Source organism: Eutrigla gurnardus, assembly GCF_963514095.1.
Source record: "Eutrigla gurnardus genome assembly, chromosome: 21".
In the NCBI taxonomy this organism is placed as follows: domain Eukaryota; kingdom Metazoa; phylum Chordata; class Actinopteri; order Perciformes; family Triglidae; genus Eutrigla; species Eutrigla gurnardus.
Genome location: NC_139932.1, coordinates 7,889,087 through 7,910,061, shown reverse-complemented (window position 1 = coordinate 7,910,061; position 20,975 = coordinate 7,889,087). Strand labels below are relative to the sequence as shown.

Below are 20,975 nucleotides of genomic sequence, written 5' to 3'. Positions count from 1 at the left end.
GAATACGGCGACGGCCAAATTGACAAACTCAAGGTTTCAAAACCGTATTCCACAAACCAGCGGATGACATCACCATGACTACGCCCCCTTCTGTGTCTATGGATTTACTCCGTGAGTTTAACTTCAATAACATAACATTGATGGAGATTAATATAATACCTTTGGTTCACAAGATGTCCAAACAAGAACAAAGAACAAATACTGGAGTTCATTCCTGGAGATGTTTTTCTTTGTTTCTGCTCATATAGATTGTATTAAACAGTCATTAATGTCTATTTGAGGGGAAATCACTGGTATCTACGTTGTTGTTTATGAGCAATGGGCTCAAATTAGGCATCAATTTGAACAAAGAGCCTGAATTGATAAATTACAATCCTGCGATATTGAACTAGTCACACTGCCATCGAGCCCGGACAGAGCGATCAGTCAAGTGGGCTAATCTGCGCTCCGATCAGAGAGCGTTGCCTGTACAAACTCAAGGTCGATGGCTTTCCAACGGTCTAACAACAGTATTGATCCCATATTTAACACAGAGATGTCGTCTTGTCCGGCATCGATCCTCCGTTCTCGCATGCAGGACATTACAAAACAAAGAGACATCCAATTGTGTTCTCTCGCTGTCGCCGGCACATTTATCATAGTTCACCGGTACTTGGGAAGGGCGGCGATGTTAGCATGATGGCATGCGTTCAAGCCTCCCGTCCCTTACAAGACTCTTTAGAAACCGAGGCCCAAGAACAATGCAAGGCAAGCTGGGAACCCAAGACTCCAATTCCCACAACAGCCATGTTAGAGAACAGCTTGATTGTGAGGGGAGGAGTAAAACTTTATCGCAAACTCATCCTTCCTTGTCTAATGAACAACTGCTCAAGTGTGAATTAAGGGGCAATGAGCTAGCAGGTCTTTAAAATGACGATCATGACTCAGCCTCTGGGATGGGGAACATCCGTCCGATCTAAAGTGCACCGGTGCAACGTGGCGCTGAGATATTGACGATGTTAATTGAATTTTTAAAGAGTCGACGGATCAAAAGGGAAGGCCTCCTGCAGCGCGGCTGATTAACCAGAAATGATTGTGCTCTTGTTTGAATGAGAATTCACAAACGTCGGCCCCTCGCTTCCATGGTGTTCCCATATGGACACAATTCATTTATCTCCATTTTACTAAAAGGCATTCATATAAAATCCATGTTTTACACTTTTGTTGTCTTGTACTTTAACTGAAAAATCATGAAATCGCGTTTAATATTTAGGAAGAAATCCTTCAATAAATGTTTTTGTTATTATTATCTGGGGTACGTGAACATTTTATTCTCACCATTAAACTAGTTAAGATTTAATCTGATTTTTGTCAAATGGTGAAAAGTGTTTTGAGGCAAATATGGAAATCATCCGTGTACCAACTATCTCCTTTTAAAATACTTTTGATAAAAAAGCAAATATTTCCATTCTTTAAGCAATCCTAACTAATAAAACATTAAAATATTAACAAAGTTAAAGTAATAATTTGTGCAGTACAGCAGTTGTGTTTATTTTGGACTACGAGTTAAAATATGACAGTGAAGGAGTCTCATTATCATGTGGTCTGACTGAAAGCTTCAGTGGGGAAGCGATTTCCATTTCCACTCCTGAACTGACAAGTTCCCTGTGATTGTTTTCCTTCCTTTATCTCTTTTCTAAGCACACGACTTAGTCCTCACATCACAGCCAGACGCTCGGCGTCCCTTATGGGTGCAAAGTCAATTAAACATTAGTGAGCACAATGAAAGGAAATGCCAATCAAGCGCCTTAAGTGCTGCCTTGGAATACGACCAGCTGAAGCGATGCTCTCTGGGAGTTTACCACCTGACTGCGTCCGACTTTAGGCTGAGGAGCTGTGTTGTTGTTGTTGTTCGGTCTACTGGATATTAAATCAATAATATATTGACAAAAAAGTTGCAGAACAAACAAATCAGCCTTATAGCACTTATCTATTCACAGTCCTGTGATTTCAGTCATTCTTCATCGGCCCAGTCTGCACATGAATGTGATTCAAATATCAAATGATGACGCGTCATATACGTGATAATCAGTTCTCAGAGAAGCTTGGAAAATCAAACCATTGGGCTCTTTAACGTCCTAATTACTCCAGTAAATGGCTCCAATCGCCTGGTCTATAATGCAAAATGTCTGATGGAATTAATCAGAGGGAAGTATGATAAAAACGTGCCACGTTATTATAGCGCGGCCTCGAGGGAATAGTGATATTCCTGCAGTTATATCTTCTCTCAAGGCCACGTTAATGTCAATGGACTACTAAAATACGGTAAAGAGCACATTTGTAGTCTTCTCACGCTGATCAGCCAAAGACGAGGCCGAGTCTTAAAGATCAAGTTAAATGAAAACATCATGCAGAGGTCATGTTCATAAAAGCACTTGAGGTCCTTTAAATGCTTTCTCAGTATCTACATCACTAGAAGTTAATCCCCAAAGTTTAGAGGGCAAAGTGCTTCTAAACCGACCCGCCCCACGCGATTCACTGCACAAGGGCGGCCCCACACACATCTATTTCTATTAGGCATATCTACATCTATATATCTATATCTACATACAGCACATGGATCACAGATGGAACAGTACGTCACAGACGAGGTGGAGCATTTAGACCATCAGGGTGAAATATACACTATTATATCATAATGCATTCCCATGCATGCTGATCGGAGTTATCTCAGTCTCTCTCCTCTTACACCGAACACACATGCAGGAGTGACAGGGAGTTACCATGGTTACGTGTACGCTCGGTGTCTCTCTTCCTTCCAATAAACCATGCTTGATGCATACTTGGTTTTCAGAGCACCCTCGGTCTGACTGATCAACACTAGAGCAGGTGGCTGTTAAGTTGTGGTGGTGTACAATTGCAGGAAATTTGTTACAGGAAATTACACCATTTTTGTCCAAACCCTTAGCTTTCTGAAAAAGTTGAAGAGCCTTGCTTTATATCAAAGAGACAAACGAGGCAGAAAACCATAATGTTGGTGAGTCACTGACATCCAGGACTCTTTGGGCTACAAGACTAAATGTAAGGAATCAGATGAGACACTATAGATTGGTATCAAAACATCCAACCAGTGTTGCTTTAAATGCATCTACAGGGTAAAAACAATGGTTGTCACATTCAGATTCGTCTCTCGCTCTGATTTCTGTCCTGAGAAAGTAGAAACCGTCCTACCAGTCTGCCACCAGTGATCCAGGACGGGAACCCCAAAGCTCCTTTTTGCCCACTGCAGCGTCTCCACATCACAACGCTCACCTGCCAGAAATAACGACCGCAACCTGCAAGGACACAGAGCACATCTGTCAGTCACCTTGAGGAGACATGACGCATCCACTCTCTCGGAGGAATCTTTGAAATAACTTTGAAAACGGCTAAAAAAAAAAGTCTAATCACATGCTCAAACCTGTCCAAAACCCCATTTATCTGAAGACTTTAATATACAAATGAAAATAATGGAATGCATGGACTTTTTTTATTTTTTATTTTTTTGCAAATTCACTACCTCCTGGTGTGCCGATGATAAATCCTACACTTGATCCTCAGAGCTGTGCAGCTTGTGAGCTTCTGATTTACTGCTGGGTTTTAAGTGTCAGAGATGCGTTATGAAAGCTGGGACGTATCAATCGCGAGGCCTGATGTAAATTACGACCGGAAACTTCTTCTGAATGTGACTTTGAGCTGATGCGATACCTCGTCAATGTAAATGTTTTTGAAACCGTGACCCGTCTGCCAGTTTTCCCTGCAGTCCCAGCCGTGACCGAGGCATCCTGTGAAAATACTCCCTCCGTCAACGTCAAGCAGATACTTCTCAACACCAAAAACTGCTGAATAAGGATCGTCACGATGCCTCCACGCAGTCACACGTCCTGTAAGCCTCGACTCTCAGACACACAGACTACATCACGGACGTGCCTGTTGTGAATACGTCATCACGTCTGTATACGACATCACATTAGTGGGACTGTGCTGCTCTCTCCCCCGGGACTACGCTGCCCTCTACACGACCCCTCAGTCAGGATCGATGCCATCCTGACTCATGACTCATATTGTCCCTCCTCGTTCATGAATGAGCCGTCTCCTCGTCTGGGGAAAAAGCTCCTCCTCGTCTTCACGAAACCATCTCCGTGACCTTCAAGTGACCCATAACGCTTTCTATCTTCCCTCCCCTTGTTTGCTCCCACATCATTTCTCTCCCAGCCTCTCTGTCCGACGGCTGCCCATGGCTGCTCATTTTTAATTCACAGCACTGCTGGTCGCTCGCTACAAAGCTGTGAAGACATCTGTGACCCCCCTACGAGTCCCGGCCACAGCCGAGGCACAGATTGCCATCGCTACATTTTCCCCCCCAAAAAAAAGAAAAAGAAAAATGAAATGAATGCCGGGCATCATTCATCGCTCCCAGCCCTCCGCAAAAAAAAATGGCTTTCCAACTCCAATCAAACTTGAAGTCACATTCTATCTTCAGTAGCCATGAGACAGATTTCCATCATGTCGCTCTCTGCCAACTGAATCATATCTTCTCTCCTCTCGCTCTCCGAGGATTATATTCCGTTCTCTTTTTCAAGCACCACTCCCCAACTCGACTCGTTTGGTCTGGAGGGGATTTGAAGCAGTCCGTTTAACGCCGCGGCGGTGGAACGTGGCCGACGAGCCCCGAGGATTTGTGGATTCATGTTTGGAAGCAGGAAAACATCATGCTTTGATCATCACCACGCTGATGTAACAAAGATCATCTCCATGAATCGGGGAAATTATCAGTCGATTTAAATCTGATTATGTTTTGGCTTTTGATTGAAGTTCAGAAAAGTTCTGATTGTTAAAAGATCTTCTCATAAAGTATGGCCATGATTATGGGGCTTTACATTTCCTTTATTGGCTTAACATTTGATAGACAATCTATATGTTAAAGTGTTTTATTCATAAATGTATTTTCTCATTTAATTGAGAACCTTTTAAACTGATTACAATCGGTGAAGTGAAAATTATAGAGAAAAAATAAAATAAATAATACAGCTATTGACTGAATATGGTACCATGCATGCTCACATATATAGAGTGAGGGAGGGACATCAGTTTGATTTACCGACACTGTATTCACACGAGATGAACAATAAAGCTGAATGAACACACTGTTGTTGGAAAACAAATTATTTTAACCACCGTTTGGGTTCCAAGGGACCCTTTCCACATAATTCCCCACCATAATTGTGCAAAAAGAGCCCCGTCCTGGGCTGTGTGCACCGTTGCATTCTGGGAAAACGGAGCTTAAAGGTTGGAAGTGTGACGTAAAAACAAAACAGCAATCTTCAAACGACATTTCACAACAGGCTTTCAGCAGGATTTGAGTTGCTCGTTATCAATTTAGATAAGATAACTGCAGATCATAATATCTCAATTTAAACAGGACAGTAGTCAGATTAAAGAAGATGAAGTATATTGAATTATGGCTTATAAATGCCTCGACTCTATCAAGTATAACTGCCCATAATTAAGCTCTGAATTAACAAAGTAACCAGATCCTGAGCTGCATAATGTGGAATAAATTAATGTGACATTATATACACTTCACTCCCATGCTTCTAGTTGTCAAAGGACAACTCAGATCCTCTGTGGTGTTTATGTTTCCCATGGAGTTCAATGGTAGGTGGGAGGGCGGTGGTTTGGCTGCTGCCCAGGCTCAAAGGCTCAAAGGCTGAGGAGTAATACGCCAGTAAACATCTGGGTTCGCTTTTAAGGAAGTAAACATCCAAAGGAAGGCTTTCCTTGCCTTTCTGAATTTGCAAGTTATTTCAGATTACACCTACATGGTTACAATATTTATGTTTTTCATGTTTCAAGATATTCATGTTGTTTCCACTGACTAAAGTCATTATCTACAAGTTTAGCACCATCCATTTCAAAATAAAAGTCTTCACAACGTACAGTATCAGCACGAACACGGACCAAGAAATGCACCACCTGTTGACATCCAGCCAGGTGAGCGGTGAAGGTGAATGATAGCAGCTGTACTCTGAACCTTACTGAGGCAGCGCTATAAAAAATAACTCAACGGAAACACTGGCCACACAACGTTAAGCAATAAAAACGCTGCTCGTGTGTAAAGATAAGACAACACTAATCTGTACAGCCCAACCTCGCGGCGGGCCAATAAACATATTCTGGGGTTGAGGTTATCCACGTGACGGCCCTTTGTTGCCTGTTTTACATCGACAAATGTCCGACTCCCAGCTGATTCTGGGAGTTCAGTGCGACAAAGTTGAAGTGAGAATAATCGTGCTGATTAAAGGCGGAGGAGTCGCTGGCTGTGATGTTTTCCGCACAGATTGACATTTAACCTCCAAAACCAGCGTGTGAGGCCCAGAACGTCGGACCTGTTATGTGTATTTAAGGCTGCAAAAGGTGCGATATGGAAACACATCCCCAACGTGGGACGAGAAGCAGCCGTTTACGGTGCACGAGGGCGATATGATGGTGGACATAAATCGTAGAAGACAGCAGAAATGTGTCCGCCGGTAAAGATTTGGCAATACCGTTTCCGGAAATTGCAGCAATTTCTCGTGCAATCTTGCAAATTCAGCTGGGTGGATATGCAGCAGGAGAGAAGGATGTACATATGGAGGAGGAGGAGGAGGAGGAGGAATCCAAACCAACATTAGCTTCTTTAACTGAATGTTGAGCAAATCCTGCCTCTCTTTCCCTTTCATATACTCATATATGTGTGATTTATATTACGCTTTATCACGTTCTTACCTTTCCAAATAAAAGCCTTGAATTATGTTTTTTAGGTTATTCCATTACTTTTTCTGATGTTTGAGGTTTTAGCCCGTGGCACCGTTTCAGTATCAATATAGAGACACTTTCAGCAGGTATCGTATCAAAGTCATAGTTAACCTTGAAACCTGTTACACTTGAAATTATTGTTCTTAGAAACCGTCAAGCTTGCATTTCTGAAAGAATTTGAGTTTGTTACGGTTTTGAGTGTTTTGTTTTTAACTTAAAGGTCTCAAGTGAGGCAGTTTTTTTTAATTTTTTTTTATTCCAAATAAAAGAAGAAGAAAAAAATGATCTAATTCTTAATTGGATTTACAGCACAAATAATGTCGCAATTCCGGCCACGCCGCCCACCGCTACAGTGAACAGAAAGGCGCCGCATCGACTGGATCCTTGGACTTTGTTAAGGACTGAAACTCTCAGCATTGAGTTAGTTCTTTAAAGCACTACAGCGTCTGTAGAAAAGTAGCACGACAAAAGGGGTCAGAGCAACGCAGCCTTCACGACTTCAGACAACACCGCAGCTTCACTCAAAGCAGTTTAAACGTATTACAGCCGAGCGGGCTCCGGAGGGAATAAACGCCACAGTGTCAATAAACTGCAGACGGGGAATTTGAGCTCGATCAAATTATTACTCGAGTCCTCTCTAGCATGAAATTATGTGTTTGATAATAAAGCCAACAGAGTTCACTGAAAGGTTTTACCACGTCCATCAACACACTTTTTAATTAAAAGCAGCACAATTAGTATCGACACATTCTTCCACGTGTAATATGAGGAGGCAAGAAGAATCGGACGGATCTGGATCCAATATTGAGACTGAGACAAGGACCGACTCAGGCCAACTCCTACACAAAGCTTTCAAATTCAATGAAAATCTATATTTTTTATAAGCTAGCCAGTGAAAGGCTCAGATGTTGTGATGAAGTGAAATTGTGTTTCAACGCTGCCTCTGTCACGTCGCGCTGACACGTTTTTGTTCGGCTCAGCAGGGATGTGATCGCTCACCAGCCTGCCTCCTCCAAGGGGAAATATCACATTAAGAATAAAAAATGTGTACACAGAAACAGCATGTCGCTTAAATTGCTGATAGTGGCAAGGTCGAAACGTGGAGGGATAAACATCGGAGGCAGAGCAAAAATATTGCAGGGAATATTCTCTGCCTTAAAAAAAAAAGAATGTTTCAGCGCGGTGAAGGAGCGAGGATCGTCATTTTCAGCACACAGCGCCAGAGTTGCTGAATGATTCAGCGGGGCAACGGGTCATCCACGCTCAGAATTGCTTTATGATTGTGTGCTTAGAGGCGTTTTCAGACTGCTGAACAGAATTAAAGTGCTGAATTAACACCGCCACCACTCCCCAGGTCCAGGTTTCTCTGCACAGCACCAAACAATTAATAATTCTAATCATCTCGGCAACTTTTTTTCACTCACGGGGCAAAAGTAACGCCACGCAAAATGATTTGTTTTAAACTCTGAGCTACGGGAGACCTTTACGGGAGCGCAGTAATATTTAATGCAGGTGAGCTGCAGTGACTCGACGTTGTTTGTTATCCGTCCTGATTAACAGTCGAGTGAGACGAACTGAGACTATCAGCAACGGAGGTGTGGAGGGGGGGGGGCAGTAACACATCACTCCTGGTGTTTCAGACCCATTCCCACTGAATTCACCGTTCTCTTATCATTCTCAGAGGCAGATCATGACAGATTAAGTCCATATTTAGTGTATCAGTCAATTGTTGATTCCTTGGATTTCCGTCCCCGCGTCACTCATCGATTAGCCTCTTATCAGTGCGTTCAGAGTTACGCATGCACAACGACATGAGGCCACACGCACCTTTTATCTGGTTTCAGCTTGTTTTACGGCTGGCGATGATTCAATAACATCATTTATCGTCTTTCCCCGGAGTCGTGTCACAGTGAAGACACTACTTTGTTTTGATAGATAACAACGAGCACATACTAGCTCAAATTTAGCAGAAGATGGATGATGTCGTCACTTTGTACTAGTTCTTAATAGAATGAGAAAATAATAATTTGTCAAATCATGCAGGAGTGTACACAAATAAGATGAACCATCTTATACATTATTTATTTATGGAAATACCAGAAAACGCACTATATGATAATATATCTAATAAAATGATTTTGGCAGAGCCCTGGGTTGTTTTGGACGATAAATCACAACTTTGTTATGATGTGTTCAAATGTAATCGGTGAATGAATACACAAGCTCTATCCTCTTATAATACAGAATTAAAACTGCCTTTTTTTGTCATAGCAAATATTTAAATATAATCATTCAATCCTGGATAATTTGAATTGGGTTTTTTATGCAAACAATCACAATATGTGAAAACAACAAAGAAAAATATTTTTGATAGTTTGTGTGTGTGGATCTTGCCTGTATAGACTCTTTTTCTGCCTTAGAATCTCCCTAGACAGGAGCATGGATCGTAGTCTGACTTTATGTAACATGCCAAATTAAAAGCAAGTTAACAACTTTCACAAAACGTTCAAATCATATCCATATTTTACTTGTTACCTATCTCAGTATTAGAATGGCCTGAAAGACTTTAATGTGATCTTTAACCCCCGAGGTCATGGTAACATCGCTGAAGTTACTTTCCTTTGTTTGTCAAATTAGAATAACAACAATGTATTATTAATCAACCAAGTAATTTTCGGATCGATCTCCGGGGAACAACATCAAATGTACTCCTCCTCTCAGGGCTTCATTTCATTTCCTGCTGTGTGAAGTGTTGCCGTCTACCTGGAGAGGGGGAAGTTCTTCCCAGCTGCAGCGTGGGGGTCCTGCTGGCGGATGGCTCGCATGGCGGTGGGCGCCGTGAACATGGAGGAGGCTCCGTGCTCAGACAGGACACGGAAGAAGGCCCCGGGGTCCGGAGTCCCAACAGGCTTCCCCTGTATATAAAAAAACCCGTACAGGAAGAGCCAGTTCAGCTCAAAACCACCAGCATCTTTAACTACAAAACCATGAATATTCACAAAGCAATCTGTGCTTCATACAGATGGGCCCAGAGAGCCACGGATTAGAAAACACGGTGGCACTATAGGAAGTTTGTTTGTCAAGAAGACAAAAAGACGCCTTCAGGCAGACGCTTCCAACAGCAGTTTGCACTGTTCTTCTGGTATCATAGGAGCGTCTTAAACAGCAGCAGTGAGTTCCGGTTGTCATTGCTGCTCTGAATGAATATGTATTGATCAGAGGGAAGACAAAACGTTGGCAGCGTCATGCTCGAGGAGAGAGCTGCTCGTCATACTCTGATTTAAGGAGAAGGAGGAATCCACGGCCTGGCAGTTCTGCTTCCACAGGTGACAGGAAGTCAGAGATGTGATGTAATGAGCGTAAGCTGTAAAACTCACAGGGAAAGATCAACACGTCCCTCTTAGCCCCAACACATTCTGCTGCACGCCGACAACCCTCCATCTACTAGAACGCCCGCATAGAGAATCCAGCCGAAGGGCCAAATTATCTGTAATCATCAGGTGCATCGAGTGGCCGCACAAAGCACTCATTCATGCAGAAACTATTTCATTAAGGCTTGTTTATTCTTTTAGCCCTCCCTTTATGAGCGCTTCAGTGCGCTGCATGTCAATGCCGTGCTCGGCGTCCTTCAGGTTTTCAGCCAATATGTGAGACTCGGAAATATGCTGCTATTTTTGTTCCTCTCCGTTTTCACCTCCCACATCATTTTCTGGTAAAATGGAAAATCATTAGGAATTTAAATGGTACAATTACAGAGCTGGAAGAAGGTTGAATTTGTTGCATTTGTTGGAGTTGGTTAGTGCTATTAAGTGCGGTACGATCAACCTATTGCGTGAAATTAACTGAATGACATTATTAGAGACTCTAAAGGAAGACGTCCTCGGGTTCAACACTGTTGTCTGGAAACATAACAGTGTTTCAAAATAAATGTATTCTGTGGGCTGACATTTCTTTTTCACGCCAGCGTGCGAGGGCATGAACTCCACATGCAGGTGACACATTGACTGGCATTAATAAAGGGAAATAACGGAGTGAAAGGCTGAAATGGAGAGGCAGAGGCTGTCTGTGACAGTGGGCTGTAGCAACCAGAGTCAAGCATGGCAACGGGTAAACAGAGTCCGCATAAACACGAGTCGTTAACCAAATATGGACGTGATCGGCGTACAGAGCCGACAAACACTAGACGTTAAAACTCCACTTATTCAGCTGTACTCGGGGTTTATTACACATTTTCTGGTAATTATTGTTATTTGCTCTATTGCTGTTGTAAATTCTAGATATTAAACCCCGTCTGTAGAGACGTACCTCGTAGAGGATTGTGCTGTTACCGTGGAGCAGAGGGCCATAGCAGATGTACGAGTGGCCGACCACCCAGCCCAGGTCTGACGCCGCCCACCAGACCTGCAACAGGCCAAATACGAAAGGTGAGATATGTGAAGACACGCTGGGATCATTCGGTCAAACATCACAGTGCAGCCTGTGTTGCTTAACTCCTTGAAGACAGGTTAAAAAGAATACTTCCAATACATAAGACAGTTCAATTTCCACTGGGAATGGGACGATATGAACATTTTGTGTCACGATTATCCTGCAAAAATAATTGTGATTCACAATATTATCCCAATAATCATAAAAATTTCAAAATGTGCTATTAAAATGGCACTAAAACATACTGGAATCACTTCACATTTAACAAATAATTGTTTTGCATAACAGATCAAAAACGACGAATAACAATCAAATAATCTTAGATTCAATGATCATAAATAATAGGCTCTCCCTGCACATTTAATACATTATTAAGTGTATTTTTGTCTCCTGTGCTTTTTAAATGTGATTCATCTCACCGTCTTTTTCAAGTCACTTGTGATGATAATCAATCAACGTTATTTATCGTGCTAAAACTCCATATCGTCCCATCCCTGGTTCTACATGGTAAAATCTTTAAACTACAGAGGAGCCCATCTCCTCCTTCCTCTCTCAAACATGGCTCCGACTCAAAAGGGGAAGCTTTATTGCCTTACATCTCCGGGATTGAGTCCATAAATATTTGACATGGTCCACTTCAGCATCACAGCGTAGCCGGCAGTGTCTCGCACGACGCCCTGGGGGGACGAGAGAAGACAAACATCACGCCGGTGACAGGCGTCGGCAAAGAGGAGAGCGTTTTAATATCCATCTAAAAAACGCCACCGCTGTAGTGGAGGGGCTGGCATTTCGTTCCCACCCCTGACCCCCAATGTCCGTCTCGTATTAGTTAATGGCGCTGCATAAATACATTCAAGCAAAGTAGTGTCCTTGTGGCTCCAATTATGGGAGATTTTCTCAAACTTATGATCTCCCCGCAGCAATAACGGAGGAAGTGGCAGTAACTCACGGAGAGGAAAAACGCTGGCAATAACAGCACTATTAAGCCGGGGAAGCAGCCAGCAGGTGGAGATTTTATATCATCCACTGGTCAAAGACTAAATAATGCTATTTCAAAGGAGCTGGGGTGGTTTTTTTCCCCCATTTGAAAATGTCTGCAGGCGATTCTCTCCGCGTGGAGAAGCTCCGTCTTATTTATGTCACGGCGGTGTTTAGTTTGGGCCCGGATCGCCGGAGACCAGATGAGTCACACAGAAGCTCCGTGCAGAGCTGACAGCGTTTAAACAAACGGGGTTATCTGTAAATCCTGTAAGCCGCCGACTGTAACTACGAATCACGGTATTGATTTCGCCGTGATGTCACTACCTTCGGCGTTCCAGTGGTGCCAGATGTGTAGAGGACGTAGAGAGGGTGGTTGGAGGGGACGGGAACACAGTGGTGGGGCCGAGCTGTGGCCATCTCCTCCTCCCAGTCCAGACTCAGCTCCGGACTCATCGACACTTTCTCCTAAAAAAACAAAGAAAGATAAATAATACGTCCTCACTACACTCATATACTCATATTCAGTCTTATAAAAACTGTTCTTAAAGAGGAAACCATTTAAAGTGGAAAATACTCCGGCTTCAAACGGCAATAATACATCTCCGGGTGTTCATACGGAATGAGTTATCGATTAGATTTCATCGATTCAGGTTCAGCAGCTCTGGGGAAAGGTCCCATGGGGGGTATCCTCACATCCCGGCAAACAGAAGACTCTGACCCGCAGGTTCAATTCCCCCGGGAGACATGCGTGTAAAAATATCTCGGTTTCATTACGAGACGGTGGCGGCCGGGATGTCGGGCTGAATGTCAGATCACTCTGCCGTCGTGTGAATTAGGCTCCACAATGGTTGGGTATGACTGGATAAAGGTCCAGCGTGTTAGACGCCACAGGCTTAGACATTAGTGCCAATGTGTTACACAATACCAGCTCACACCTGGGTTCCTCCTGATTTACCAAAAATGGTTCTTATCTCAGGCTGTAAACATGCTTAGTTGGGCATTTTAACAGGTCTATGGAGATTGACATGCTTTTGGAGCCAGCCTCAAGTGGCCAAATGAGGAACTGCAGATTTCAGCTTCATTTCTCAGCACAGGAGGTTCAGCATTTTGATTGTCGGCCAACTTGGAATTTTTTGGATTGGTTGGATTTGTGTTTAAATTTTCTTTTCAGGTTTGAGGAAAAAAGAAATATATCACCTGTATTAGCCTTTACAAGTGACTGGGCAGAATAAATTCTTACTACTAGTCGTATAAATATATATTTTACTTAGATGATTAAGTTTAAACTCCCATCATTATCAGGATCGTTATAATCTCTTAGTCACCAACAGAGGGGTTAGGGTCCAGTTGCTGCCATTTGTTCCATTTCAAACCTCTTTGATATTTTAATTTCATTAACATTTAAATCATCCCAAGAGGCGGAAGAAAAGTTCACGGCCATTCGGTTTTTTTCTTTTGCTTCTCAGAGAACGAGCTCGAGACCGAGACATCATCCAATATCACACAGGCGGCCCTCCATCACACAACCTCCATCTGTCTGAAAGGCATCCCTTTTTACTCACTTTACTCAAAAGGCGGAGTGAAACTTGGCTGATTTCACAAGGTTTTCATGCTGGAAGCCGGGTCCACGCAACCGCAGCCTCCTGCTCCCTGAATGCAGTAATTGATAAGGCAGGGCGACCGCATTCAAAGTGGCGCTTCACATGATTTTAAAAAGGATGAGTTTACGGTGAATTTGTCGCGATGACCCTCTCTGTGAGTTCACTAATGGACCCATCCGCCGCGTATTCATCCCCCAAAAAAAAGATGCAACAGTGGTCTCTTCATTCAGCCAGCGCACGAACCGGATCAAATACTTCATGTGCTTTTGATCTAAAAACACAATAGTCAGAAATTTGAACTGAGACATGAAAAAGTCAGACGAATAATTGCAATAATGTGCAATCGGCTTGAATAATAATTTCCTCTGTCATGCTCGTGTGAAGGTGAAACAAATCTCAGCTTGCCGCCGACATTTTAATGCATAATTGTGTGCTGTATAATCATTCTGCACAGCTTGGTGGACGTGTGCCAGACACGTTATTTCACTTTCTCTCATCCGTCTGAAGCAGTCATACGTCATGTCATCAGTCTTACTAGTCGCACCCATTTGGCTAATTCTAGGCAATAATCCTTTCAAACCAAATACGTTAAATTTAGTTCCTTCCTTTGTGATGGTTTAAAAACGAGCCTTGAGGGAAACCTTTTCTCCAACAGCTGCTATACGGTGACTAAACTCATCAGCTTTACTAACGGCTGCCATATTTCAGATATGTTTACATTCTGTCACAGCGCTGCAGACGCCACATGGAACAAACGCAGTGTGCTTCTCACCATGTTGGGCCTGTTGTAGATGAGGACTTTGGAGGGTCTGTGAGAGCTCAGCTCTAAGGCCTTCTCCACCAGAGGAATGTACTCCACTCTCCGGCCGGGCTCAATGCCAAACGAGGCTGTAACCATCAGCTTGGGCTGAGAGACACAGAGATGAGGTAATATAGTTATACAGCACGTTTTCATTACAACTCAAAGTGGTTTACATATAAAGACGAAATGCTGAATTAAAAAAGGCATAAACATAACAATAGAAGTAGCATAAACAACATAATACAGGGATTTACACAAGAATACACAAAACCACACAAGGAAAACAAATAAATACAAATAAATATGCATAGTAATTAAGCATAAGGCTGGGAGAACAGGGGCGTTTGCTTCTGAATGGACCTCAAGTCCCAGAGACCAATCTCAATGTCCCCCCTAAAGCCTTAAACCTGGACCCTCAGGGACTTAACTGACATCACCTGGTAAAGGTTTGAGTGTGAGAGGCTGCTTGAAATGGTAAATACAAATGGGACAGCACTCAGCATGTCACTTTACTTTGATGACACAAGATATATTATTTAAAAGTGTTGGTACGGACATGTTTTACAGCCTGATCTGAACGTCTTCCAGGATCTTATCATCCCAGACCAGATGTAAATATCAAGTCATTTACAGTGGCGGTTTTACGGGGAGGCAAACAGAGGCAGCCGCCGCCCTAAACATATATCTTGCCACCCTATTTTAATATATTTTATTTATTAAAACACATGCTTGGAATTTAATGATCTATCCACAGAAATGCAGCTCTCATCTCTTTTCTATCTATCATTATTTGCTCTGTCCAATACACCCTCCCCCCTTGACTGACGAGAAGTTACCTGCATTTACACCGATAATGTGTCATCATTCATGGCCGTAATAAACACTATTACACATGCACTTTGTACATGTTGTGGAAGTCCCGGACACACCAGGAAACTAAACGGCGTCCGGCCTGAGTTTATACCTTTACCCGGAGGGGGATGTTCCCATTCATTGTCTGTCAGAATGTTTGTTTGTCAGTTTTTATTGACTTTATGTATTTATTAATACGTGTGCAATAACGATTCCATGTCATATAATCAGGCTTACAACACACCTGAAGCATTTTTAAAGTTAGAAAGGACACAATTTTGAAGGAGAAGATCCTTAATGGGACGCCGTCTGTCCTACTTAGCTCATTCCCCCTAGTGGCCATTATGAGATATTGCAACATCTACAGTTTTACTGCATCATTCACTTGCCTCTTCTTGCTTCCCGCTGAAAATAAGTCGCCATACTTTTTAATTAACCCTCCCTTGGAGAGTAAATCTGCAATAAAAGTTTTAAACACCGGATCACACAGCTGGTGACGATACTTATGTAGTTTTTCAGATTCACGTTGGTATAAACACATCAGTCAACGGAGATCATCATCTTCACAAATAGTCCCCCGTCAAAATGTCACATGGGTCCATTCATTCTTCCCCTCTCCCTGCTGGAATATCTGCAGATGGCATCGACGTCATTCCTCATTGTGTGAAAAAGAAAAAGCAAGCGGAGTGCTTTCCACTGTGAAGGATCCATTTTTGAGCTTCCGAAAACAAAGAAGCCTCGGGCTTCCAGTGTTCAGAGCGGTGATGCGACATTGCTAATGACACGTGCAAATGGGAAGCTTGAAGTTGATTAGTTGCTGCCGTATTATTGCCCCGCTTCATACAAGCACATTAAAAGAGCAAAGAGTCATCACATCAGCCCGTGCTTGGTTTTTGTAATGAGCGGCCGAGGCACTGAGGAGCGACACTGAATTAATAAAGGCCGCCGCCGCGGCCTCCGAAAGAGATTAATCTCAACTACAAGGTGAATAACAAGATCTCCTAACCTTGGCGTGATCGATGCGGACGGAGAGCTCTTTGGAGGCGAAGCCGCCGAAGATGAGGCTGTGCGGGGCGCCGATGCGAGCGCAGGCCAGCATGGTGAACATGGCCTGAGGCACCATGGGCATGTAGATGACGACCAGGTCCCCTTTCCGTACCCCGTTCTTCACCAGGACTCCTGCTAACCTGGACACCTGGACACAGCAGATACAATCATTTGAGATCATTGTTGATGAAACAGACACACACATGGATGCAGGATATTCATGAGAACAAAATCTCAATATATCTTTGTAGATCAAATTAAATCAAATAAAGTGTAATTCTGCTCCGGGGGCAAAGACGTAAAAAACAAACGAACAAATGTTTGATTCATGCACATGCAATCGAGTTTTAAATGAAGTGAAGCATCTGTTAATTCTTATTGTGTTGTTTCGCCGTCCAGCATGCTAATGTTGGCGCATTGCAGCGTGGATGGAAAGCCTTGGCAAACTCCCTACATCGAAGGATGTAAAATGTATTTTATCGTCACGGAAATGCTGCCAAGCTCCAATTTAAGGGCTTAAAATCCAACCAAAAAGTTGCTTTTCACGCTTCAGAATCCATCCCGTCAGACCAGACGAGGCTTCAACAAAGGGACTACTCCGGCTCCTTTATGCCGTTGGGTTCTGGGGCTTCTGCTTACCTGGTCCTGGAGTTCCCTGAAGCTGATGATCTGTTTAGTATCCGTCACTGGGCTGTCGTATATGATGGCGGGCTGCTCTCCGAGGCCGTTCTCCACATGACGATCCACAGCGTTGTAGCACATGTTCAACTTCCCTCCAACAAACCTGCATGAGCAGAAACAAGCGTGCATACTGTGGGTTTAGAAATGAACAATTAAAACACATTTTGTCTAGCGAGCAGACTGTTGTGAAGAGTATTTACTTAAAAATGGAACCACTGAAAGCTTAAAACATGCGCCCCCCTATGCCAGCGGTACACAAGTCATTGCTGGTGAGAAAGCGACAGGTCCAATTCATCCTACATGCCGTCCATATGGATGAAGAGCAGCGAGCAGGTTGAGCAGATGGTGTCTGGAATCTGCTGGTTTTGGGAGCCAAGAGAGACGCTGTAGCTGTGGCCTTCATTTAAACACTTAAGTACCACATTCAGGCAGCTCTGGCTTTTCTTTTGTTTTCTACCACACTAGAGATAATATCATTGACAACGCCACCCACCAAATGAGTATTTTCAATGTCTCTTCCTTCTGGATGCAGGTCTACCTGGGCCGTCGTTTCACGGCTAAAGGCAGAACATTTATGAATCCATCTACCAGTTAAGTTATTAAGTTGTATGTTAGAAGTGTACAGTGAGGGTCTCCAGCAGTTAGAAACTGGAGCATATGTTGGGCCATTTGCATAATTAGCACGATCACCTATATGAGTCATATTAATGCAACTGCTGGGTGGATGTAGACAATATTGGAGTGGTTTGGGGTTTTATTTAGGATGCTGAATTTAAAAAAAATGCTGTTTTAACCCCAAGTGGCCATATTTCAAGTTAATGTTCCACAAGTTTGAAACTTTTTTTTTTTTTGCAGAATTACAGATTATCTACAATTTGAATAGAATGCATTTAATCACAACAAGAGCCTGAAACACACTTGCAGGGGTCACACAGTTCTCTTCAGCTCAAAGCATGTAGTCATAACAAATAACCGGGGTGACAGGTGAATGGTGAGTTCAGGGTCATAATGACACTTTAGCAACTTATATTATTTCTCTCAAGCTCAAAAACGTTCAAGGATTTCAAGATGCATGGGAAATAAAGAATTATGGGCTGACTTGTTCTCTTTTGTTGTTTGTTTTCCAGGAAACAGGCTACATTTGTTGCAACACTTGACACCTACCACTTAGGGAAAACTGGATCCTCAACCTGCAACGTTTGGCTCCAGGGCTCAAACCAGTCTATAGCCCGTCCCACCTCGCCCCAGAAGGTCCCGGGGTCGTCCCTCGCCGCGGCGAAGGCTCGAGCGTACGGCGCGTCGGACGCATACTTCCTGCATGGCTGCTCCGCGGACGCACGCGAGCCCGCCGCCGTCACGCCACGTTGCTGCGCCCCTGACACGGTCCACAGCTTCCTCCCGAGGGTCGTCTTGCGCTGCACGGCGGCGCGGGGGTTCAGGCGCAGGAAGCGATGTATGTGGAAGTGCATGGTCGCTGTTGTTGTTGTTGTTGTTGTTGTTGTTGTTTTTTTTAAGTTAAAAAAGTTAAACTTTTACGCGTTTCTCCTGCTTCCGGTGTGTGCGTGCAGGACTGCAGCTGAAGGAGCAACGCGCTTTCTAGCGTCACGCTGTAGACGTCATCTGGGGGGCCACGCAGAGGAGGAGAGGAACCTCCTCCGACGGTGCTCCTTACAACACCCTCAAGGAATGCGATCTATGAACTGGATGCGGTTGAAAGCAGAGGCTTTGAGCCACACATTTTGCACAGTTTGCATACAAAACCCCCACAGTCCGCACATAATCCCCAAGTACGCTCATGGCGTCTGTACGTATCATGCAAAACAAGAAAAAATAATTGATATCTACTTGGGAGTTCATCGAAGCGGATCTGTGCTCGCTGGCTGCAGCATGCAGTCCTCGGGGTGGCATCAATAACCCGTATCTCCTGTTAAGAATGCTAATAGCTGCTTAAAGTGATCGGGGAGCGCATGTAAGCGCCTGTTTGGGGATATTTATGAGCATAATTGGGTTTATGATGCGGAGAGAAATTCGACCGGATTAAAAATAAGAAAGAAGAAGCTGAGTCAATTGTTCTGGTGTCATCACACAGCACGCGCGTTTGCAGTCCCGTCACGTGCGTCACAGGGGCGGGCAGCTCCCGTCCTCGGGATCGGTGGGGTTTCGACCAATCTGGTAAATACCCATAATCCAGCTGGGCGTGACCCCTCCCTGCACACTGGTGACCCCCTGGTTGAGTAACTCATCCATCTGATATTCCAGGTCATCGGTTTCTATTTATACATGCAGAACAGAGCGGTGTTTTCCATCAGCACTTTCCAGGAAAGCCTTGCAGTGACTGGGTTCACCTTTCTCACCCAAATGTGAGAATTCAAATGCAAGTAGGCCACCTTGGTCATTTTGCAAGTAGGGGGGGACGACATGAAATTATATATTTTTCATATTCAGAATTATTGATGAACGTGTTCTTAAATCCATCACTTTCCGGTCTATATCCCATGACTTTTTTTGGGGATATGATTACCCTTTTTTCTTTATTTAATATTGATTAAAATCTCATCACACTTCAACAGAGCATGTAATTTACAATCTATATTCATGTAGAACAATCAAACACTGGCACAGACAAGATGCTCCGTGTCTCCCCTCACGCTGTAATTAGTCCGGCCAAAGAAGGTCTCGATAAGTCACCGCTCCCTCGGGCGCGGCCATAACTCTTTTTATACAGTGCTGGATGCTGTTGGCAGAGTGCATTGTTATCCTCTCTGGCGTCGGACATGCACGGGGAGAGCACAGCAGCTGCTTGCAGAAGGGCCAATCAGACCTGAACCGGAGTCCAAGACCCTCCATCCTCTCCTCTGATGTAACGACTGTGAATCCCTTGAAGCAGAAATCAGCCTGCCGCCCTTTAGAAACAGTTAGAGGCAAATTACCAGTGTAACTTCCAATGATTCATCTCCAAGCTGTGGGTTTTTTGTTTTTGTGCGTGTCTGAATATGGATTCATAATAGAATTAGATTGCGGTTTTTACATTTTGAATGGATTTTTGACGCAGCAGTTAGCAACGAGGCTTGTGAATGATTTCAACATCATTCATAGTGTAGAATAACTGATGCATCGTTGCAGATTATTACAGCTGAGTGAGTTGACCTAAAATTGAACAAAATATTAGGGATGTTTTATTATTTCATGAAGTATTCGGGGGATGTGAGTCTGGATAAAAGCTATTATTGTCTTTGAGTGTTTTCTTATTTGATGCCAGACAAAGCAGGAAGATAAAAGTTTATACATGTGAGATGGAAGAGGGGCTGTAACTCAATATCAATAATGTCTTCATATTTTTACTGTCAACTTAAATGCAAATAAACAGCTGATCAGCATTGATGAATTGCTTCATTTCATGCTGTGTAATTGCTTTCGTCGAAAATGAAATGAGATGAAATCACTCAGCCGGTGGATGCGACACATCCGATTAATGTGCAATGGCGTCTCCGTTATGTATTTGTGTATTTCCATGTGACAAGTGAAAGGCTGCTGTTTCCCTGAAGGGGATGTCAGTTGTGTTCAAATCCCATTGGCTGGTTGTGGGATTAAGTGTTGTGGGTTCTTCCTTTTGTTAAATCCTAAGTGCCCTTGAGCAAGACAGTTACACATAATAAAAGTCTGTATACCATCTTCATGGGTATATAGAACGAATTTGACTCACATCTCTCTGAGTGTATTTACACCGAAATAGAAATAACAGCTAAAGGTAAAACAAAACAGACTTT

At 43.4% G+C, this 20,975-nt stretch overlaps 1 protein-coding gene across 1 annotated transcript in view; it reads right to left on the bottom strand.

Annotated features, from left to right (window-relative positions):
• The window catches only part of acss3 (acyl-CoA synthetase short chain family member 3), a 37,004-nt gene extending 18,308 nt beyond the window's left edge, over window positions 1–18,696 (bottom strand). The window contains exons 1-9 of the mRNA XM_084038234.1: window positions 18,373–18,696; window positions 17,167–17,311; window positions 16,487–16,675; window positions 14,599–14,733; window positions 12,550–12,690; window positions 11,841–11,921; window positions 11,122–11,217; window positions 9,580–9,731; window positions 3,211–3,314 (exon numbers count right to left, since the gene is read on the bottom strand). Of these exons, the coding sequence (XP_083894360.1) occupies window positions 3,211–3,314; window positions 9,580–9,731; window positions 11,122–11,217; window positions 11,841–11,921; window positions 12,550–12,690; window positions 14,599–14,733; window positions 16,487–16,675; window positions 17,167–17,311; window positions 18,373–18,677 (1,348 nt within the window). The 5' untranslated portion in view covers window positions 18,678–18,696. The remainder of the gene's footprint in view (window positions 1–3,210; window positions 3,315–9,579; window positions 9,732–11,121; window positions 11,218–11,840; window positions 11,922–12,549; window positions 12,691–14,598; window positions 14,734–16,486; window positions 16,676–17,166; window positions 17,312–18,372) is intronic.
• Between the last annotated feature and the right edge of the window lie 2,279 nt (window positions 18,697–20,975).